We start from the raw sequence: 25,341 nt of genomic DNA on the forward strand, positions 1-25,341 counted from the left end.
ACTGTGCATTTTTCAGTGACTTTAACAGCAGCTTTGTTTTAATCATACATATCAGTTCTGGTAGGAATGTTAGTCTTAGCCGTACGATGTTTCCTCAAGGAGAGAGCCATTTATTTTAAGTTTTTGTTTACAATGTTACTCTTAGACAATTGACTGGTACTAAAATGCATAACACATGAGAATGATAAAAAATACGTGTATAAAGTTTTATATAAAGCAACAACAAGTTATTTATATGCATAGTTTTTATTTATTTGAACAACTGTTATAAAAAAAATGCTATTTGCTTACGATTGGATATCGATCGAAAGAAATCAAGACTTTGATAAAATCAATACACTTATATATGATTCAATATTTGTTCCAAAATAGATGTAAAAGATAAAACTGGTGGCTTGTTGGAGATATTACATCATGAACATTTTTCACTCTTTTTCTCAGCAGATGATTACTGATTATATTGATTTAATGTTTAAGTCACTTGCGACAATTATGGCATTCTGAAAAGAAATAAAAATTAAGGCATATAATATAAATTTGGAAAAACAATTGAAATAAGAAAATTTAATGAATATGAAATTAGTTAATAAATAGAGTACAATATTAAATTTATAAAAGTCATATTGATTTTAAATTAATATTCAAGATATGAAAATCCTGATATATCAGATGATGTGAACTATGAGTTAGTTATGAAAATCATGTCAATAAAATAATATAAAGTCATGTATTTTAGAAATAATATTATAACCTGAAAAAATATGTTACGTATGAAATTTCATGAAAAACAGCTTAATCCCAATATGCGTTCTGTAAGAATGTTGAATGAATGTTGTGGTATTTGTTTTTATATGAACGTAATATGAAATAGAATATCACATATATGGTTAAGTATAGTATAATATTTACTACATTTACTACACATTAAAAATCATGACAAATTAGGAATAAATAAATATTTTAACAGAATATGAATTATAGATCCTTTAATATTTATTATATAAAAATTCTAGTTATTATCACGTTTGAATACATCTAAATATATAAGAATATCGGTAATCAAACATGAATATATAACTATAACATAGAAGCTTCATTAATTGTAGTATATATGTTATATAATATATAATCCGCAATAAGTCATATATAAAATATATATTATAATATTGAAGTTAGAAGAATTAACAGTATAGTTTGTATGGGTGTTTAATTAATATTTATAATATGCAAACGCGAAGTATATTATATATTATGAATTAATTATCTGTCCATACATATGCCAGGTTAAAAATGCATAATAAATATTTGGAGTAATATGAATTATTGATTCATTAGTAATTATGATTATTATATTTTATTATATTATTATTGTCATAATTATTAATACTACGAGCAATTTCAATAAAATATACTATTTACAGAATTATTAAATATCTAAAACGTCTAATTAATTATTAGATTCCAAACAAACTAATGAGTTGCTTATAAATGTTAAATTACAGATGGGAATGATTAATCGGCGAATTATTGGCGGATTTCCTCCATTTTTAAAAAAATTACTTTCTAATCAATCAGGATTATAGAAAAATATATCACATTATCTGAAATAGTAAGTCTCCAAAAACTGATCTTCAATCTATAAAACAGTGATTAAATCTGGCCAGAATTTGGGAATAAGAGGACGGCTCAACGAGTAGTTTCATACATTGGACTTGAATCCAACTATATTATAGTCTGTTGAGAATTAGCACCGTTGACTTGTGTATCACAATTGAATAATAATTGATAAAAGTCTAAGAATAGAAATGCCGGTTTTTCCTATAATTGGGTTAAGTTGTAGTTGAAATAGTAGTAGTAGTAGTAGTAGTAGTAGTAGTAGTAGCATCGTATTTGTAGTAAAAATAGTTGTTGTAGTAGTTTTAATTGCTGTAGTCCCTTTAATATGAAATACGTGTAACATGTATATTTGTGACTGATCCTGATTCATAAAATTTCACATTGTTAATTAAGACGTTTTCTCTTTTTTTACAAATGAATCACCACTTATCCAGACCCAGCGGAAACTCGAGGGTTAAAGTGTGTACTGTAGTCAAAAGGGTAATATCATAGTGATCGTTAGAAGTGTAAATTTGGTAAATTTGATTACTAAGGGAACGGCTTATCAAGAATTGTATATATTGTTCTTGAAGACGGGCATATCGTTGTCAGCTAGAAAGCATATAAACAGAATAGGTGTGCAGTTATTATGAAGACGCTTTGTTCATGGAATCAACGTTTAGGTTTAAGCACAGAAAAATAATGCGGGGGGAGGCGAATTATTTATAGCGTTACAGTCAAACCAGTGTTTCTCGTGAATGTTTTGCGTGGGAAAAATAGATTGGAGCTCAGATGAGCATTTGCCATGAAGAAAAAGCATAAAACAGAGACAGGCTCGCCAGGTCTCTTCTGTGAGAAACAGGATTCAGCAAAGAGAAAAAGGTATCCCTCAAAAGGCTACGAATCTATTCTGAACTCTATCAAGGCAACATAAATTTATCCTAGCAGCCCCTGCCGCAATGTGACGGCAATATTTATCCTTGGACGTACCTGACTCATATAGGTAGAGAACTGCATCAGCAGGTAAATATTTACTGGGTTGATACAAGGATCCCATCATGTTTCCAGTGACTTAGGCAACGGAACTGATGTGAGTATTCCATTTTAGAGAAGGAGTCAAGGTCAACACAAAACCCTTGTCAATTATGAAACCTTCCCAAGACGAGAGCCGTTCATTTCGGTTGATGCCAGATAGGGATCAGAATGTTGATGATGCAAAGATATAAGCTTGGTTTCAGCTGCATTAAAAATAACCAGTCACTTTTCCCTATGTTACCACATGCTCAATATAAGAGAAAAGAGAATCAGAGAGGACTTGATCGTTTACGTCTTTTGATGTACTGCCATAGATGGTAGTGTCGTCAGCAAAAATGCCTACCAATGATCTAACGATATGATTTGGAAGATAATTAATATAGATCAGAAAGAGAGTTGGACCACGGATCGACCCCTAGGGGACTCAAGCATTAATACTATGGGCCTTTGATTTCTGCCAATGGACCAATTCTGGTATGAAACTATCGGAGAGAAATGATTTAATAAGTGAAAAGACGTTTCCATCTAAACCACAGCTGGAGCTTTTGTGAAGAAGACCTTTATACCATACCTTATCAAAGACCTTTGATATCTCAAGAGCAATTGCCCTGGAAAGGAAGCCTCCACAGAGAGATTCGCTAATCCTGTGAGAAATAAGCGTGATCACATCCGCTATAGATATAGCAGAATTGAAAACATATTGCATGTCACTAAGAAGGTTATTTTTGCTGAGGTGGTTGACTACTTCTCTATTCAACACAGCTTACAGTAACTTACCTATGACGCACAGGAGACTTATAGGTCTCTAATGAGAGGGAGGTTACTGATCACCTGAATTCTTAAATGCGCGGCATACGAATGAGATTTTCCCGAGTGTTGAGAAGCAATTCTCCTTAAGACAACGCTTAAACAATTTTGTAAGTATATGATTTATTTCTGGTTGATACTTTTGGAGCACTATAATAGGAATGACGTCGGGACCAGTTACTTTATTTGAATCAAGGATTTTTTATTAGCTTAGCAACATCACACACAGATATTTATATGTTGCATATCGTGTTTTGTGATATAAAAAGAAAATGGGGGCGGTTTTAGTCGCATAGAGTGCAATTAGCTGCAAAGTTCTTGGCAAAGCGTTTGGCTTCATCTGATGCTGATGATATTACCTCAGCTTCATTGATGATAGTTGGGATAGAGCACACGCTTCTGTTCAGGATCATGTTTGCTTTCTGCCAAAACTGATGGGAACCCGGACGCTGTTCAACTACTTTTTACTTGATGGGCTGAGCATAAACCACGCTTGCGTTGGTCATTACTCCTTTACAGTGATTGCTGGAAGTTCTGGAAGCGGCTTTAGTCTCAGTGCATCTGTTACGTTGAAAGCAGCAATGACAGCAGCTCATTACAGGGAAAACCCCGGCTGGCTGTTAGATTTTTAGTTGGAACTTTTTCGATGGAATAAAACGATATATATGAACACTTAAACACTCCTTCCGGTCTATTACGATGGATGACACATTCTTTTTAAACATGGAACGCAGAAGTAGATCAGATATAAATGAACGCAAGCTATCCTAGTCATACATAGAGTATCAATATATCGTACTATAGAGATGCACGTCAGAGATCTTATTACATTTCGTTTTTTTTTTACTGATACCACAGAGTGGTTGGGAAATACAAATGGAGACAGAACAGAAGATGAACATAGCTTAGGGCAAGTTGTGAAAAATGTTCTAGGAGCCTTGCTTACTGAACTTCAGTATCGGACACACATGGGTTCGCGAACACTTTGTATGAGGTCATGAGCAATGAAGAAATCGTGACATAACCTCTCTTAATCATCTGTATTATTTGGGTGGGTTAACCGTTTCACATTGTGAACATTGAAGTCTCCACAAACGTGAATGTTTGACGAAGGATGAGCAGATTGGGTATGGTCATTTTTCTCAGATATGCTCTTAAAGATAGTATATCCGCTGCTGTTGGGACATAAATGTTAAATATAAACGCAGTCGTGGGAGCAAGTGTAACCCGGGAGTACATATAGGGTAATTTAGGATCTTCTTTGGTGATATCCCTACAAAATGGAAAGACATTTAATGTAAGAACATATTCCATGCCCATGTCAGTTTTGGGGGTCAGATTTAGAGGTTGTTAGAGTATCCCTTAATTCAAAACTAATTTACAGAATTAGTCGTTTACGAATAATAGATCTGATTTAGTCTCCTGTAATTGGGCTTCAGCCTCTGTAAGGTTGGAACGTAGATCCTTAGTGTTAGATAAGGAGACATGGTTGTAGGGATCTACGTTGGAAGTTGAATATTTGGGTTTAATCGTGTGTTTTTCTAGAACATTTTCATAATGCTTTTTGGAGGGATTTGTAGAATAGGTCGACATACTTGCTTAGAGCATAACAACAAAACAAAACATAATATTTACCTGTACGATTCTTATTGTTGGATTTGATAGCATCGCGTGTGAGGGCAGCACAAGTGGAAATTGCTGACCTGAAATTGACACCATTGTTTACTGTTATTTTCCGATTCCTAAACGTTTCTTTATATTACGAAAGATATGCTATAACTTTTATCTATTCTATAATGCAAAATACCATTTTTTATTGACCAAGCATAGCTTTCTCTTAAAAGATGCACGGTAATATTTGCTCTGATTTAGGTTTATGTTGTTGAGTGATTAGGCGAAATATATATTTGTTTTGTTAGCATTTATATATATATATATATATATATATATATATATATATATATATATATATATATATTTCAATTTGTATTGATCGGTAGTTTCTTTTTAAATAACTTTAGTTATGCAGAAAGTTGAAGCACTGTTCCCTTGCACGTGCAGCTATATTATTATTGTTATTAGTTACATTAACTGGTAATACTTTGCAACATACAACATTTATTATAACCGACATTATATCATTTTTAAACAGATTTTTGTTGACACAAAAGTTTAATAATCTCTCTAATAATACCAGGTGTAATACATTATTTTCAATAAAAAGGGAGGAAGAACAGAGTGAAGCAGAAAAGATGAGATATATCAAGCAGAAACTGACTGGTTTTTATTACGTCTTTTCTAATTCAGAATATACGACTTTGAAAACTCATTGTTCTAATTAAAGCAAGGGAATTTGAGCTGAATGAGTGACAGAGATGGTTTTGTTACTTTTAATTCATCTACAGAGATCGCATCATTATATACAAGCGTGTGAGTTGAGTACACGATTTACTTTTCCTTAGACAGTGTATAACTCAGATAAGGAAATTCGTATCTGTTTAAAAGTATCGACGGGCTATTATATATATATATATATATATATATATATATATATATATATATATATACACCTCATTCTCAAATACATGAATAATTTAAAATATATTTAAAAGTAATACATTTTAATATAATATAATATATATATAAATATATATATATATATATATATATATATATATATGTGTATATTTGTAGTTTAATATTATATACAATTTTATTACATTTCATAGAGAACTCCTGATATATACTTACCGGGTAAAATAGATTCCACAAATTTGACAATCATTTCTAACGCTCCTTTTACTGCGATCATCTGAAATATATTTAAATGTGAAACATGTAATTCATCCCATTACATTAGATCAATCAGTTCTTCTTTATAATAAAACATGTACTCCAAATAAAAAAAAATGCTTGACGTCACATCGAACAAACCTCATTCTCAAATGAACAAAGTTGAATCTCAAATTTAACTCAACATCAAAATGGAAAATTTCAACTCAGCGTTAAAAAAGTAAATTCCAAATCAAATTTTAAATTTTAAAATTACGATTTCCTTTAATTAATAAAGCACAATTTCTAGAATGTACTTTGGGAGGCTGACATCTACATTTCTTATTACATGTACTATTATAGCATTCATCATTATGGAAAATACTTTGCAATATATCAAGAAAAAGGTTATATTATTTATGGGAAAAGATTTACATAGGATCGGAAAATAAAAATCAACAGCCAACCAGTGTAATATTTTTTCTGAGATACCTTTTTTATTTGAATAGCTTATTTTTTTATCGGTACCGAAATTATACATCAATCAAAAATATTAATGTTAAACATTGACTGAGAATATCAAATATTATAACAGAAAATCAAGATTATAGGTGAAAAGCATCTACTAAACAAAAGAGCTCATAACAGCTCTATGTGGAACATGCATATATATATGCATATACATATATATATATATATATATATATATATGTGTGTGTATATATATATATACTAGCATAAGTGCCCGGCGTTTCCTGGGTTGACATGAAATTTCGTTTGAAACACGCCTGCTATACTAGTCATTTTCATTTTCATCATGCCTAACGTGGATACCCTCACAACGATTTTAAAAAAAAAAGAACGTATAAAAAACATGTAAATGAACGCGCCCCAAAAAGAAGTATCTGATACCCTCTCCACCAGATATTTTGCCAAAAGTGATCACTGTCCTAAGAAAACTCACGATTTTGTGTACCTAAAAAAATAACGTTCATAAACATTAATGCGTGCATTTATTTTTTATGTTGGTAAATGTGTAGTTTAGCGGCGAAAATTATTAGCCAGACAAAAAATATAAAAACTATTTCATATAAAACACATTATTAGAGCCAAAAGCTGAAATAAAACCAGAAAAAATTCATTTTTATTATTTTTTATCATTTATATTTATATTTATTATTCAAGGCCGCTATATTCCTTTTAAAATTTGGCCTTTTTAAGGTTTGGCAGATTGACATTTTAATGTCTTTCATGAACTATGTTTTTGGCCGCCATATTGTGTTTTTGTAATGAAAGTGCGTAACAAGGCCAAATTTGGCCTGAAAAATCCAATTTGACAAACCTAGAAAAGGCCAAATTTTAACCATGTAGGTGTGCATATTTAGTCTAATAAAATATAATTAAATCAAACTGATTTTTTTTGTTTTATTTTAACCTTTGGGGCTAATAATGTTTTATATAAAGATAAATAGTTTTTATAATTTTTTTTGTCTGGCAAATTATTTACGCCGCTAAACTACATATTTACCTTTATTTTTGTAAGGATATTTTTTACTGGCTTTTTTGTTGTAAATAAAGGAAATTTTAGATTTTCTTTTTTAGGGGGAGGGGTCGATCTGCTTTTAATTTGTCGTTTTATGTTTCTAATGTACCCCCCTCCAAAAACAATCGAATTTGTCATATTTTGGACTTTGGTCTGTTTATTAAATTGTGTGGTGAATGTAGTGAATGGTCCCATAAAAATAATATTTATCGTTATTTCATGTTTCCAATGTTATTCTATCCCCCAGTTTTTCCCTCCCCCTTCATCGCCAAACTTTAAAAAAAAATGCTAGAGGTGGCATGTCTGGTTGAACACTTTGTGGACAAAAAGTGGGTGATCATTTTACGTGAAATGTATATAGAAAAGTTATCCCCCTCTCTAACATGTTATTTTTTTCAAGATTTCTAATTTTTTGCACTTATTTGCACATCTGCAAAATAATAATATATTTAAAGGCTGTTTAAATGTATTAGCCTAAAAAAGTAGATATCCAATTTTTAGGGGTTAAACGCTGCTGAGTCACGTCGTATAAAAATACCTTTGCAATTAGAAAATAAAGTTTGTAATCGATGAAATTCACGGGAGAAATAGAAAAAAAAGTGTAAATTGTGGAATTTTGAGGGGGCAGCAGATCTACATTTTTTAGGTAATAAACCACGCTGAATTACGTGATAAAAATTTACCGATTTCTGTATTACCGTAAGGAATAAAATAAAACAAACAAATTAAATATTTTCAGTTTTTTCCGTAAATGTACTTTTTTAATATTTAAAAAAAATATAAAGCTAAGAATTTTTTTCTATCTACACGGAATTATTTTTTCACCTATAAACTTAATGTAATTATCAAATGATATTTGTTAAACATTTGTTTTTTTTGTTATTTTATGGATAAAATCTAGGGGCATATAACTCTCAAAAAATGTCAAAAGGTCGCTGTTTGAAATATTAATTCCAAAATAGATTAAATTAAATATATTATCAATATAATTGTTGTTTAAAATGTATTAAATAACAATATATTTAAATACTTAAAATAATTATCTCGTTAAAAACATTAATTAATATACCGCTATTTAGTAAAATTATTTTTTCTTAATGTCATATGCAAATAAAGTGATCTCTTAATTGTATATTTTTCAAGTATCATATCAATATATACAAATAAATGAGAGAGTAAATAAGGCTATTTTTTTATATATTAATCCAATTGTGAACAAACAAACAGACAGGAATAAGAATTCGTATATATATATATATATATATATATATATATATATATATATATATATATATATATATATACAGAGAGATGATGGTGACCTTATATTTTAGTAATAGTTAATGGTTTTGATATTATATTAAATTCTATATTATGTGTTATTTTTTTTTAAACATTTTCACTCAAACAAGCGCATTTCGCAATTGGATATACGGGCTACTATTTATATCGTGTATAGCAAAAGGCAGAACGGACTTGACTTCAGTAGCGAGATTTCTGTACATCTCTGTACAGCCAGGAAGCAGGAAACGGGGAGGGGATTCGAGCAGTTCCCAGGGATGAAATTCGTAGATTAGAAGTTTTCTTTCCGGCAAAGGAAACAATATATATTATAGGTATGGCTGATGTTTTCAAGCATTCACACACACTCAGTATTTCTTTTTATTTACACTTTAGCTTTTTTTAATTCGCAGCAACAATTCTTTAATTTGATATTGCTATTTTAAGTTGAGGGTAACTTATACTTGGTTACAATTGTTTTGGGGGTGGGGTTGGAAGATTTGAGCTGGGGTTTAATAATTTGTGCAATTATTGCTTTTGCGGACATTTGCCCTCATTCATATTTTGTTGTATTATCACTTTTCATTGCTTCATCACGTTTCGGCCAACGCGTCCTCTGGCCTTCATCACCTGACGGGAGAGAAATTTTAAATCTTGTAACTTTTCCTCATTAATTACTGCCATCTATAATTGTTGTCTTACATGTTTTAGCCTGTTTTGGAAGGATTTAAACGGCTATCTTTAGACAATAGTCAACTGAAACCGTGTCACAGTAGATAGAGGTATTGAGTCTCGTGGGTTACTTTTTACATGATGTCGACTTTCCTTTATTTAAAATTAATATTTTCTCATTTGAAGAGTATTTATTTTTTGATCTTGATTTTATTTAATTCATAATAAACCTTTATAATTTGAAATTATATTCTATAAATTTTAGGTGAAATGTCTTACTTTAAAGTAAACTCTTTGTATTTGGGGTTTTCCGAACAAAAATGTAGTTTGTAAATTTAAGTTAAGTAATTTTAATTTAAAGTTGGTATTATTATTTCAAATCGAGTATTGATCCAAATGTCAGCGAAGTGTTAATGTCGGGAAATCAGCAAATAACCAAATAGAATAGTAGCAATAGAACATAAATAATTGATACAAATACTTGACACGCATATATCACTACTTGGTTTGTATTAAAAAAGTGAATTTGCTCCGCATCATTAGGAAAATATGAAATGTTAGCGGATCATGAAACCTTCTGTAACTATAAAAATTATCTGCTCGTCACGGTTGATTGACTGGTGCTCTAATTATAGAAGTGTACATTAAATGCATTCCCGTGTTTCAATAAACAGAAGAGACTTACAGCAAATGAACCAGGTGCACCTCCATATATCTTCTTCAGGGTAAGACTGGAAGAAAATAAATAAATAAATGAAAATAAAAATAATAATAATAACAACAATATATATATATATATATATATATATATATATATATAGAGAGAGAGAGAGAGAGAGAGAGAGAGAGGGATATATGGCTACTATTATATAAAAGGAATTTGGTGTATGTGAGTGTTCATTCCCTATGGACTTGAAAACTGTTGGGTCGATTTTTATAAAATTTCACACAAAGGTATATTATAAATCTTCCAGTGTTGTCGGATAGGGTTTTAATCGAAATGTTTTCGATAAGTATCGATAATCGATACTCGAAATAATCTGATGAAAGAAAGAACAGGCAATTTACATCAAGGTTAAAACTTTATACAACCTAACATCACAAGTGTGTTTGAGAAGTTTTATTACCACACAAGCCAACGCACTGTATATAAAATAAGCATTACGTTCTTTAATATGATACGGACGCGTTCGAAATGAATGTCTCTGCTTAAAGCCAGTCCATTAATCGAAATATCATATATATATTCCCGATGAATTTTCCATCATATTAGTTTAGTGTGTCTAATTTTAGGCACACTGTAGCCTGCTAAAATATCACAAGACACTTTGTTAGCGTTTCACGGCAGGGGCGTATCAGGCGATTGGGAATACACTACAAAAAATAAAGTAAAAGCTCGTGATAGTGGTCTTCCTAGAACTGCGCAAGTCCCAGAACATCCTACATTCAAGAAACCAGAGACAATTTTAAGAATGGTCTAGATATTGTTTACTGATACGCTAGAAGATCAAATCCTTCGAATGAAATGAGTTACTGCACAAGTATTTTACATTAATTGAGTAATGAATTGTGTAATTGTAAAAGTGTTTATTCAATATGCTCAATAACAGAGAGAGCTATATCCTGATTGTGTCTGCTGCTTTATTTACACAAGAATGTTGAATACCATAGACGCACAGAGATGTCAGCTATACCATTATATAATGTAAGCCTCTGTGGGACAATTTATTTAAGGTTATAATAATAGGGCGATGTCTACACTAATTAGGATATAAATAAGATATGCACGCACATATGTTACCAAATGTTTTTTTATGAATCGAAATTCACACTAAATAAATAAAAATGAAAACTTTAATTCATGAATTGGACTTTGCAGACAAAATCTAATGTTAGTTATATGGGATTAATGGATAAGAGTGTAAACAATCTTGTTACAATAATGACACAGCCATAAAGCCTAGTACAAAAAATTTATTGAATAATATTGCCATTTTCTGCATAGTTGTGCAATCATTGAAACGTTGGTGAAACTGGTAGGAAATGGAAAAGAGGAGAAGAAATGGTGTGGGGAAACGGGAACCTTTGTTTGTATACGATTTAATAGAGAGGTTTCTTGGGTGAAATACTTGGAACGTAATAATTGTAAGTTTTGTCGAAACGAATTTTGTTTTAGTGTTGTGGTGAATCCGAATGTTCGGATCATGTTAGGGTGTTATATAAATTAAATAGGTTTTGTTGTCAACATTGTGTTGGTAGTTCTTTGAGTCACATACACATTATCAGGCTGATGTTCCTGACGATATAAAATTGGTTTAGCAACCTTATAAAGACAAGGATTTAACGAATATACTTACGTTGTTTCAGAGACAGTAAGCAGGAGATTTTTACCCGAAATTTTCGTTTTCACTTCAGAAAAGAGTACCTATAGAAAAAATGGCAGACCAGTGAGTAAATATTAGCTAGGTCTGCATAATGTATACTTCATTGTAGATAGTACATATAACACACTCTTCTTTCATTTTAAACTAGAAAAGCTCGAAATAGATGATAATGGAATCAACCAGAATTTTTAGATGCATTGAAAACTCCAACAGTTACAGTTTTTTTAAAATGTGGATGTACATATTAATTAATCAAACGAACGTAGAAAGTGGATCGGGTGTACTTTCAACAGTCTCGTAAATCTCACCTCTCTTATGTTGACGTTTAAACCTTAGATTCCATTGCTGTTATATGGTCAAGATCTATCCATCTAATAATTGCCATTGATTATTGGTGGTCCTTGAAGTAGTAGTTTCATTTGTATTTTTAACTCGTTAAATCCATAAACTTCGTCTAGTCTGCTGCGATTTCCATTAAAAATTATAACCGAATATTTTTAATGCGAGTGTCAACCATGAAAGAAGAAATATTTAATTAGTTTATCAGAAAATCTATTTTGATTCAATAGTTAACGCATTGTTTCATTTGAAACATAAACATGTCGCACACAATTAGTTCATAATTTATAACTCATTTATAATAGGTAAACAAGGTCAGAAATCCTGCAAAAATGGCGAAGTGACACTTCTTCTCTCAGCTAAATATGTACTGGTATATGTGATCTTATATTTTAATGAGTGTCCGCTTTCGTAGTAGTTGATTATTTTCTTATTCTGTTGTTGTTGCTATATATCATCATTTCTTGCCCGACACAAACACCTACGAGTCTCAGAACCAGTAATTCAGTGAAATCTCGTTACTTTATTTACTTAATTCGTGAAGATAAGCGTACTTTCCATGGAACTACTGCATTAGAATTGAAATAACCCACGTTTTAAGCGTGTCGTAAACCACTTTAGCACCATCACCAGTTGTGATTTCGTAATACGTTGATGTTAAATGCATATAAATAACTACATTACATCCACCCTAGCAAGGAAAACAGCTGCACTAGTAATAAAGCTGAATAAACCTGAGGCGAGATAATATTAGAAATTGAACTTCAATTAATGTAAATTTTCTTGTTTAGTCTCTGAATCGTTCATCGCGGATATCGTTTGGCTGTTGATTTCTTATATTAGTTTTATAGTACATTGTTATTGAAAAATATGAGTAGTAAAAATGATATTCTAAACATTATATGCTAAGTAAAATGAAGAAGAAAATGGATTATATTACTTAAACGCATCCATCTATTTGTTTTATTAAACTTACACTAAATTTAATTAAGTAATTGCAAGTTGAAATTGATGCGTAAGAATGGTATTTAGGTTCATTATGTGTTATTCCTTCTTAACAAACTGTTTATATCATAATATTTTAAGTTCTTTCTACTAACTGTTATTTAATATACCGACATATTTTGATTTTAATGAACTATTGTAAAATTGAAGTTTAAACAATTTCATTTTTTAAATGAATATATATATTAGTACGAATAAACATCCGAGTTATTTCCCCATTTTTAGTATGTATACCAAAGTAACTTTCTTCTTTAGCACCCAGACTTCAATATTTTAATGTTATTATATGAATGAAACAGTATGCTTTGAAATAATTTTGAATTTGATTCAAAGTTTATTTAGATGGCAATTTTGCAACGCGGAGGAAGTAAGAACAATAAATGAAATGTGTCTATGGTTGCTTCCGTAATATAGCCACCTGATTAAAATAATAAGTGGAGTCGTGTAAACAAATCCCTGAGAATAAATTAAAAAAAAATACCAATTCAGCTGTAAGGAGTTTGGCGTGTGCTCCATTGGCTTGAACCACGATGAACTCTGCCCTAACAGGAACGTTCAATTGAACGTGATTTGCTTTGAAGTGAACCATAGGGTTCTCATATGTGGTGAAGTGCATTTCCATCTTGCTATTTGGATACTTCTCCGCAATCTACAAAATTAAAATAAATTAAAAAAAACATTAAAGTAAAATATGTAATGTAAAAAGTAAATACCACGCATATCTTTTTAATAAACATTATTTTAAATTACAAAACCTGATTCTAATTCACACGACGTAAACAAATAAAAAAAATATTTAATTCCGCTCACACCAGCCTCTAACGATCTTTCCCATTGCAATATTTGCAAATAAAATCAGCGTTTAAACCGCAGGGAAATTGTCTACTAGGAATTAAAAAAAATCAATCCAAATGTGATGAAAATGTCTTAAATTGGAATTGAGTTGTTTTCAATTTTAAAATCAATTAATATTAATTTTAAAACGTTTGGTTATATTGGATTCCTAAATTAAACATTCTAATACAAATTCACGAATTCTTGAATAAAAAAGCAATCATTCCCAATACTTGTATGACATACGGACGATTTGTTTGATGTCTGCAAAATAACACCTTTAGAAAAATGACGATTTTTGTGTTACATGCTAAACATTGAAACAGCCGCAGGTTAATTTAAATATTTATTTTTACTCTGACTGGCCAGTAGCATTGAAAAAACAATTTATCTATTTATAGAATGAGTTGGTGAGTGAAATAGTAAGAACCTGTTAAATAACTACCTCTTCTTTATTCAATAAAAATTATAGTCAAGAATATTGGTTTACATAATTTAATCTTTCTTAGCTAACAGAAAAATCCGATTTGTTTTTATTGGAATACAAAAAAAAACTGACAATACTTATATGAGGATATACAGCATAGGTTAAAACTTCGACCTATAAATACTTGATTCGCAAAAACAATCAAACTGACTCAATTGTTTCGGATATGGGTGCATTGTTAAACAATGCACTGACGCTTATAAAATGTACTACATATCATACTTCATTTTAAATGTGAAGCAATTTTCTTTTATTAAATCTTTGTATCTAACGTATTTTAAAATTTTAGAAGATGGAGGTGAGTTTAGGACGATACACTTTCTTTATGGTTCAGTTTATTAAAAATGTATGCCCGATTTTCTCATGAAGATTGACGAGAATATACAATGATATGTTTAAACCAAAACTGTCAAATGCATTTATATGTAGCGCCTAAAGGTTAACATTTACAAAGCAATGTGCTCTTCTTTTGCTTAGGATAGAACTTCATGTCTAATAATTTGATTGGAAACATCCTCTCTGAACCAAAGTACACTCTATTTTCTCCAATAGATGGCGCATACGAATCTATTATGTCTAGACTATTACACACTATATTATGCAACTTTTGAACGACGTCTTACACAGATTTATTTATTATATTAAAATCCTATCTTACATCACAGAAGCAACAAGTAGTTGCTATTTTCCCTATTAATAAAATTTACTCCGAGTGCTCCCAGTCAACATCGAGATGTATTCTGCATGTTGGTCCGATATGGGGTTGCACCCTTATTGTCTAGCTCATATACTTATATACGTAACGTAATCTTTCTTTTTCTCTATTCAAAAAAAAGAATGATTCTCCTTTCTCACTTTACACCAAGTCTTATTGGCCACGAACTATTTGTTCAATCCAGAATGTAAATACTCCTACGAAAAAAAAGAATGCTCTAGACACATTGATTCCCTCTATACAAGAGGCACTCGTTTTAAATAAAATACCCCAATTACAAACATAGATACACATAAGCTAGGACTGCTTACATGTTCACTTTAAATATAACGTACATGTTAACTGTCTTTATACAGCTATTTAAGCGTACGATATCTTTCGTGTTTACATACAGCGTATACACTATCTTCCGACACACCGTCACATGCTGGTAGCCATTATTTTATCCGTCGTTTCTGACAGCTAGATAAAACTTTGTTTTAAAAATACGCTTGGCTAACATTTTTTATTTATACACTGATTAAAAATTTTAAAACAACCGATTACGTTCGGAAGCCTTTATACTGTCTAAAAAGTTTTATTTCTGGATTCTTTTTAAACATCAAGAAAAACCTTTCTTTTTTTCTTTAAGTACAACTTACTAAAATTATTTCTTTATACGCCAATAAGAAAAACTTAAAAACATAATACACGATTAAAACACTCAAGAACAAGGTTCTAAGATATTTTGAAGCGATTAAAATGTCTATGCGTTTCATTTTATAATTTAAAAGTAAACATATTGTTTAATAAAAATAAAATGTTGGTTTAACTTTTCAGCAGTTATTGTTCTCGAAATTATGCAAGATAAAGTTTTACAATGATGAAATGTGCTTTGTTTTATAATGCAAATTTTAAAACATTCAACACTAAATATAAATTGTTGGGTTAATTTTACAGTAGATATACTTCGTTTTAGATTAAGCGAGTTTCCGGAGTCGCCCTAACGAGATCCTTTTAATGATTACATGGCTTGAGGATATTCGTACAACTAAACGGCAAATCTTTAAAGGCTCGAAAGTTCATTGTAGGCTAATCGACTTGTGTTGCATCTCTTTTTCTTCTTCCCCCCTACTGCTGCAATTGTGTATTTTTTTTTTGGCTCTCACAGGTACTCGCGACAATATACATTTAGTAGGGGTTGTTTATTTTATTTTCTTATAGCTCGCACGGGTAATAGGTATTATAACAGCGTTTTTTTATATTAGAACGCAGAGATGTTCAAAATCCAAATAATTTTTTGCCTAATTTCTTCCAATTGTATATTCTTTTGGGTATATATATTGAAAAATGTTTGTTCGTACTTTAAAAACTTTTAACGAATATTATTTTTTTTATTTTTATACGAAAATAGCTCACAAAATATAATAATACTCAGCACCTAACATTCGTCTTTTAGACATGATCCTAAACAGTACGATGTTTCGGCCAAGTCGCAAATGTCTTGTTTGGTGTGAGAAAACTATAAAATTAATGTGACTTATATGTTCGGAACCTTTTTCTTACAAAAAAAATCATCAAATACATTTGACAATTGTATAAATGTATTTTTGCTATTGTGAACCCTATGTTAAAGAGTGTATTTAATAAAGATGAGAAATATAAATTATATATAACTTTATTATATCATCCGAGCCATAAGAAAAGTAAAGGGGAAAAATAAGAAAATGATTCATTAAGTATATTTGTTTTCTTCCTCAAGTTGATAGGTTTTGCTTTGTTAAGATATATGTTTTTATAACATAACTCTTTGGCCTTCGGGACAAGATCAAAGTATCTGTCCTTCAGATGCTTCACTTCAATTTCTTGTTCTCTGTCAGTGGAGGAGAAATCCTTCACGACTGAGACAATTTTCATTTTAGTTCCTTTTCTTCACGTTAAAAAACGACCCTGGTCTCTAACTCTGTCCCGTGGGGAGGCGTTGTAAATAGGAACATGCCTCTATTGTTAAACATATTACATACAGCCGTAAAAATAAACCTGCCTTATTATATACACTCCGAGGGTTAAACAAATCAATATAGACTCAGTTGATATGCTCAGTATTTTACGAGATTCCTCTATGCTTAGACACACAAACACACCCACATACAATATATATATATATATATATGCATATATATATAATATATATATATATAATATATATATAATATAAGTATTCCTATATTTGGACACATATCTCACAAGAAAGGAATATATATTACAAGGAAAAGTAATATATTTAACAACTGATTAAATGGTTAGGTGCTAGTGTCAAAACTGCGTGCAATCGTTACTATTATGTAATCTAATATAATAAAAATCTGATTTTACTTATTTATTAGTTTCAAATTTATGCATTCTAAACATAGTATAAATGTGATAAGAAATAGTGTTTTCGTATTTGATGGGTGGATAAAATACTTTATTTAAACAATATTTTAGTTTTGCAAATTTCATAACCTAAATAGTGAATACATTGAACGTTGGTTTCCTATTAAACGTGTACATCTTATAATAGGGTGTCCTTAATAAAAAAAATCAGAAAATGATGAGGACAAGAACATGTGTAAGGCATTTAAAACAAGAGTACAAAATAGAAAACTAATATTAACTCGAAAAGGTTTAGGAGTGTTCAATGAATATACTTACTTGCGGTAAAATTTTGCCAATGCACATAGAATTGGGACACGTAGTTTGAAACATTGCACGTTGGTTTTCTTTTTTAAACTGGAAAATATTAACCAGATCATTTGTATATCAATAAGAGTAAAACATTTACACATAAAACAGAAATTAAAAATATTTCAAACGATTTTCTTTAATAATTTTTTTCAGTTAAACTAATAAAGTAAATTTTGAAACAGACCGTGTCTCAAATTTTAATCATCGTTTTCATCTTTATTTATATTTATGGATGGTTAAATTCGAACACTGCTTATTAGAGATAAAATACAATACATACCAAAGAATATATGTATATATGAGTGTGTATGCGTATATATATATATATATATATATATATATATATATATATATATATATATATATATATATATATAAAATGAATAGTTGATGTTAATATCACGGTTCTACCGCAAGAACACATTTATTATTTTTCTAAATTCTCCTAAAACCGTACAACTAAGCTGTAGCATTTATTGTTTACCAGTTCTTCATGTGGCAGACATTGTTTTATTTTCGAATTACAAACACTGTCCAATAATTAGGCAATCCTAATAATTGTACATTAAGTTTTATTGTTAGATATTTAATACTTGCCATAAAAAAAACTACTGCAGAATTATGTTGTACTGGTTTTTATATGTGGTAACATTCTTGAATTAATTGACATAAATTTAAATCATTATTATGAAAGGTGTTTCCATATAAAAAATCATGGATGTTGAAAAATAAATTTTAGATTTTCAAATTTAAAGAATAGCATATATATTTTATAGTATTATTAGAAGTAGCAATCATTTGAACATGTGTCTCATTTAAAGGCATAATAAAATGTCGATTCTCGTTCATTTTCGATATGAGTTATTGTAAGATCTTAAGAATTCGAGCTAAAATTTCTGGAATATTTCATTTTCAGGCAACGCGAAATACTTTAATAGAAAGCATACATATGTATGTGTTTTTTGTAAAGAATTATTTTTTCTCTTACCATTTTTGAGTTTACTTTTAACCAAAGTTGATTATCATGATATGCGGTATAAAGCCACGTGTTCAACACGTAATCCGAAATGATGAAATAGATCATTTTTTTGTTTTCATTTAATTGTGGCAATTGTGGTGGAGCAAATGGAAACTGTCCGTTCTTATTCTTATCAAGTATTGCTGCCTAAAATAGATTTTAAAAAATGTGTAAACATTTATAGTGTTGCAATACGTATTCAAAAGACATTCATCATATGTTATAATGCAGGAGCCATATATGTTGAGCAGACGTCTGATTAATTGTTTCTTCCATAAAAGCTAATTTATCCCACCAATATGTACCTTGATTTTTTAAATCTTCCCGTACGCATACTTTATCCGTCGTTTTTACCGTTATCTTCTTTTTTATGGTGCTACTGGCATGACCAAATTCGAACCGAAAATATATCTGCACATGGAAAATGAATTCTTGAATGGGAAAACAGGTAATTTCTCCAGTCCGTTTTACCATCAACGACTGAAACCAGCGAGTAACCAGGTAATTTCTCCAGTCCGTTTTACCATCAACGACTGAAACTAGCGAGTAACCAGGTAATTTCTCCAGTCCGTTTTACCATCAACGACTGAAACCAGCGAGTAACCAGGTAATTTCTCCAGTCCGTTTTACCATCAACGACTGAAACTAGCGAGTAACCAGGTAATTTCTCCAGTCCGTTTTACCATCAACGACTGAAACCAGCGAGTAACAGACAACGAATAATGATACATGATTACTTAAGTGATATTCTAACTAATACTAATTGTGCTTTACTACCGTAAACGATACTTACCTTGTGATTAGTTTGCATGTAGTTAGAAGTAAAAACTGGATTTGATACAAAGCCATAGTCGAAGAAATATCCATGCTTGATCCGGCGAGTCACTAGAAAAAAAAGTATATACGTTTTATAAGAACAGTTATGCTCTCACAACATTTTCTTTGTAAATATATGTAAGGTGATTATTGCTATCGATCCTATTCGAAAAGTGTCATAAATTACTAATAAGTGGTTCTCTTATCCCGTTCTCCGTTTGTCGATTATTCCTCTATTTATTCTGTCCGTCTACTATTCTGCTATTCTGCTATTCCGATAACTCGAAACATTCTTATTCTGTAATTACTTATTCCATTACTCATATTACGTAAATGCCTTATGTTGATATATCCTTATTTTCTTATTTCTTTAAACGTTATTTAACCATTCAACTATTCCGTAATCTCTTGTCCACTAAATATGTTATAAATATTTCGCTAATACGTTATTCCCTTAATTCGTTACTTAGTTAGTATGCTAGTTCGCTATCCGTTATACGTTTACTTGCTTTGTCCGTTAATCTCTTTTTCTATTCCCTGTGTATCCCTTATTCTATTAGTCTATTATTTTGTTAATCTGTTAACTCTAAATTTTCTGATTCTCTACATCATCAGGCTTTTAGTATTTCAGTAAATTCTGTCAGAACTAACTGACCATAAACTTAGAAAAACGACATAGTCAGATTTCTTCTCAAAATGCATCGTAATTCCTCCAGTTAAAAATTGAAATTTATTTCAAATATCTAAAAATTATCTCAATTTGATTTTCATTTTATCCAATAATAGGGTGTGTAGATTTAAACATGAATGCCAAGAATCGGTAGGCGCCTCTGCTATCAGCAACAGCCGAGTCCAAGACACCATTAGATGAATACTGTTTTCTCAGCTGACGAGCTATCCCCTACAACATTCATTGAAACTAAAAAAAACAAAAAATATTATTGGAACATAACTTCGTATGTTTCCTACATCTTTTTTCTCACAAGAAAAGAACATTTTAAGATTTTCTCTACGCTCTCGTTATTTTCATGGTAGGCACCGGACTTGACTCTAATGCATGCCACTTCCTTTGTAAAACATTCATGAAAAGCAACTCGTTCATTTACTCTCCCTTATGCATATAATGTAAATAATGTCCTTCTATTCATCTGTGTATTTACAATTAAACGAAACACTCACAAAAAGGTTTTAATAATAATCGTCCATGGAATACAAGACAAGGCGGATGCTCTTCCAATGATTACTAAAATTAACAACATTTTTATGCGCCGTCAATTTCATTTTGCTCGATTGTGAGCATCGGTACCAATCCTCTATCTGATGTTCCACCTTTTTTCTGAATAATGCATCAACAGTTATCCTCCAGTTGCCTTGAAATCCTGATATATTTAAACGATTCATTATTTTAATCTGCAAGCGTACACAGTCTCACACACTTATGTAAAAGAACTTGGATTGATTTTCCCCTAGACATAACAAAAACGGTAGGTATGTTTTTTCATTGCTCAAATAAACGTGATCGCACTGAACGCAGAGATGATTTACGTTAGTTAGTCAGGTGAATTTCAATTTATTTAATAATAACACACTATATTATATTATTTTCAATCTTTTCTTATGTCAGTCAAAATATTTAAACGTAATAAATATATTGAGAAATGTGTTTCATTTGGATATGTGAGAGATCCGTACTATTTTAAGAAATGGAGGATACTATATTAGTACAAAATAATAATCCTCAATAAATAAAACGGATACAATAATTGAAAAGCAAAAGCAACACCTGGAACTGGTCTGCCCAATTTTGTACATGTTGAGTTGTTTGCATTATTTTCTAACTAGAGTTTAAAGCATTACGTTAAAATAGTGTTTTAGTCTTACGTCATAGATTTATGTGCACACTATATAAGGGATAAGTGATAAGAAATAAAGAGTTAGGATTCTAACAAAGAGTTTTTTTGTGCATGACACAACAGTGAGTAAAATGAGAAAATTAACGTTCATAGAGGTTGCCAGTACAGTGATCCCTTGTTTGTGCATGATATCAAGTAGGTAGGCCCCATTAATTCTAGTCTGCTCAACGTGATTGAAAGAAAATGATTTAGTTGACACGTGCTCTCATTGTATCTGTAGCAGTGTCTACATCATGATCCCATGTATGTTAAATAACTATGTATAATTAAGATTACTTTGATTCTAAATCGGATGTTATCATTCTATAGTGCATGTCAGAAGGCATTTCGATTATTAGGGTCATTGTATTTTACACTAGCTTTGTTTTTTTAAAGTTTTGTATGTGTAACTATTACATTTCGTATCGCCTGGGGCGCAGGCATTCTTTATATATATATATATATATATATATATATATATATATATATATATATATATATATATATATATATATATATATATATGGTACTTGTGCATTCAACGAACCAGATGTAACTCAGCATTTGCTCGGCTTTGTCCGGCGCATGACGTCAACAGCCGAATAAGTCACGCCAACAATTAAAATAATGTATTCCATGTAAGGAGAATTACAAATGAGTCACGCCAAAAATTAAAATAATGTATATCATGTGAGCAGAATCACAAACGAGTCACGCCTCAAATATATAGCGTTCGTCTTATTAGCATGCATTATATGCATTTGCTTGTTTCGCACGAGTATACAAGCGCGTAATAACTTATCGCTATTGATCTATTGTAGTTTATTATTATCGCTAATAATCTATTATAGTTTTACAAAAAACATGGTTTTAATTAAGCATAATCTGTGGTAGAATAATAGATGCACTTATCATGGAGTGCACGTTAATATCTTCAATAATTCAATAGTAATGTAATGCGCCATGCAGTGTATCACTTACCTGGAAACCTGGCGAGTTTTCTAGAAACATCATTATTGATTATCTTCGTTGCACTTTGACACAACTGGTAGAAAAAAGAAATGAAAACTATCGTTATTTAAAGAAGATAAAAGGATATAGACACATACTGTGGAATATCAGATTTATTAGATGTTTTATATGAAAATTTAAATAAAAAACATGACAGTCTTATCATGGCACACCTCCTGCTGACAACAAAAGAATCAGCCAAAATAGATTTGTTGCTTACTTTATCTATATATCATTAAATATGCCCACAGTTATTCCATGGAAATGTTCAGAACTCATACTTAGCAGTCTGCAATTATGTATTAGAGTTAGGGTTATTCATGTGACTAATTCCTTTGCATAATCTGATTCATCATGTAAAATTGTTTAAATTATTTTTCTAGGGATATTTTTCCAAATCCTTTTACAAAGAAAATGAGGACAAAGATATGACTATATTGTAAATATCAAGTGAGATGAGCAATGGAGATCCAGTAAAAAGGATGATAAATATGATTGATGTAATGGTATTTTAAAATCTAACTGATATAATTTCCACACTTTTCTTTATATTCATCTGTATCTCGATCTCTATTATATATAAAATACTTTTTGTCTATGCGTTCGTTTCTATGTGTGAGGTCGTTATATATGAACTTTGAAACAGACAGGACAGTTTTAAAAATAATTTCACAGAAATGCAGTTAATATGTATGAATTTTTTTTTAAAGTAGGATTTTTATCAAACATTTTAAATTAGAAAAATATACGAATACAATGGAACAGCACGATTTGGACCAAAACATCACAAAAACATTTAAGAAGTTTCATCCCTACAAAAGAAGAATAGCTCCATCTCAAATATAAAGAATGTATTCGTTGATGATAGAAAGTTGCATTTCAAATGAATATTTTTGTTTAGAGCTCAATTGAACCATAATATTTAACCTTTGATTTGGAATTGTATTTGAAGCCATTATATGAAAACTACTTTTAAAAATCAACACAGGATTTTCCACAGTCCAATGTAGAATACAATGTATTGTGGAATAAGTCACTGCCGAAAGGCATGTGAAGATCCTCTCACTGTACCACGCTGGGTCCCCGAGTAGAGCAAACAATCACTGGAATTGATTGATAAACGAGAGAGTTTACCGATTTCGATGACAATAAAAATAGTGCATGCGTGAACCTTCAATCAGGGGGAACGTCAGTCTCTCTGCTACTGGTCCTATAAATAAAGCTTATTAATAATAAACCAATCAAGTAAGGTATTTTCGGCTAGTACAATATATATGAGTTACAAAGATACATTATTACTATGAAAATTTTAATAATAGATGCTTACATGCTTTATTAAATGCTTTATTCCATAAAAGAGAATTTACCTTCTTCTCAATGATCCTATTGATTTTTCTGCGGAAAAACTTAAGGATGATTTTCAGAACGATGTTTTTAGCGGAAACATTCACGTCTACCTTGCTCCTACAACGAGATGCTTTCAACTTCAGTCCTCCGTTAGTAGCCTTACCTGCAAACAAGAACACTAGTTTAATGACTGATGCGAGAATAACAGCAATTGTTTTTAGTACAAATAAGACATTAAAATAAACATATGTATGATCTCAAATACAATACATTACCAATGTTATGAATGACAATTATAGCGTTCAACCTATTCATGTACATTATTAACAATTGTCTAATGTTTATGTTTATTAGATTCCAAACTGTTATTTCGTTGAGGAAAACATTGCCATCACTATTTTTCAAACGGATATTTATTAATTTTTTCAAAGTAATTGGATGTTATTTATTTTATAGTATCATTTTAATATACACATATATTATATATTGCCTTATATTATATGCATCTGTCTCTCTGTTTTATTTCTGCCTTGCTGTCTACACACACACACACACATATATATATAGGTATATATATATATATATATATATATATATCTTTAAATATATATATATTTCTTTTTTTTCAACCAGTTGTTATATATTTAAACATATATATCGGGAAAATTTCTGAACTATTAACCCGGCAAAATGATATTTTGTGGAATTCTTTCGATCATGGATTCTCCTGCATTTATTTTTATAGTTTGATTCAGTCTTACCCCAGCGGTATCAGTCAGATTTTGCTAGTAAAACACATACAAAGAAACGTCATATAAAATTGTACATTTTTGTTTTATTTTACTTCTGTAAATAATTACAATGATAATTCACCGAACAATCGTGTCTGTGTCTGTGCGTAATGTAGTTATAGACAGTTTGGCCCCGAAACCTATGTGGTTGTTTTTTTTTCTATTCTAACTGAATTAACTCTTTCTTGCGGTCTCTCTCTCCCTGTCTATGTGTGAATTTCTTACTCAATAAAAACTTTCCGTTTCAGCATATTATTCTTTTTTATTTTCGCAATAATTTTCCACATCAT

At 30.5% G+C, this 25,341-nt stretch overlaps 1 protein-coding gene across 1 annotated transcript in view; it reads right to left on the reverse strand.

The window, feature by feature from the left end:
- Positions 1-230: 230 nt before the first annotated feature.
- The window catches only part of LOC145277097 (bactericidal permeability-increasing protein-like), a 38,234-nt gene continuing 13,123 nt past the window's right edge, over positions 231-25,341 (reverse strand). The window contains exons 5-15 of the mRNA XM_080128760.1: positions 24,281-24,423; positions 22,884-22,947; positions 19,988-20,079; positions 19,165-19,341; positions 18,144-18,221; positions 13,916-14,083; positions 12,064-12,131; positions 10,392-10,437; positions 6,190-6,250; positions 5,074-5,141; positions 231-500 (exon numbers count right to left, since the gene is read on the reverse strand). Of these exons, the coding sequence (XP_079984886.1) occupies positions 456-500; positions 5,074-5,141; positions 6,190-6,250; positions 10,392-10,437; positions 12,064-12,131; positions 13,916-14,083; positions 18,144-18,221; positions 19,165-19,341; positions 19,988-20,079; positions 22,884-22,947; positions 24,281-24,423 (1,010 nt within the window). The 3' untranslated portion in view covers positions 231-455. The remainder of the gene's footprint in view (positions 501-5,073; positions 5,142-6,189; positions 6,251-10,391; positions 10,438-12,063; positions 12,132-13,915; positions 14,084-18,143; positions 18,222-19,164; positions 19,342-19,987; positions 20,080-22,883; positions 22,948-24,280; positions 24,424-25,341) is intronic.

This window comes from Euprymna scolopes, chromosome 5 (genome assembly GCF_053919585.1).
Source record: "Euprymna scolopes isolate OS-2025 chromosome 5, ASM5391958v1, whole genome shotgun sequence".
Lineage (NCBI taxonomy): Eukaryota > Metazoa > Mollusca > Cephalopoda > Sepiida > Sepiolidae > Euprymna > Euprymna scolopes.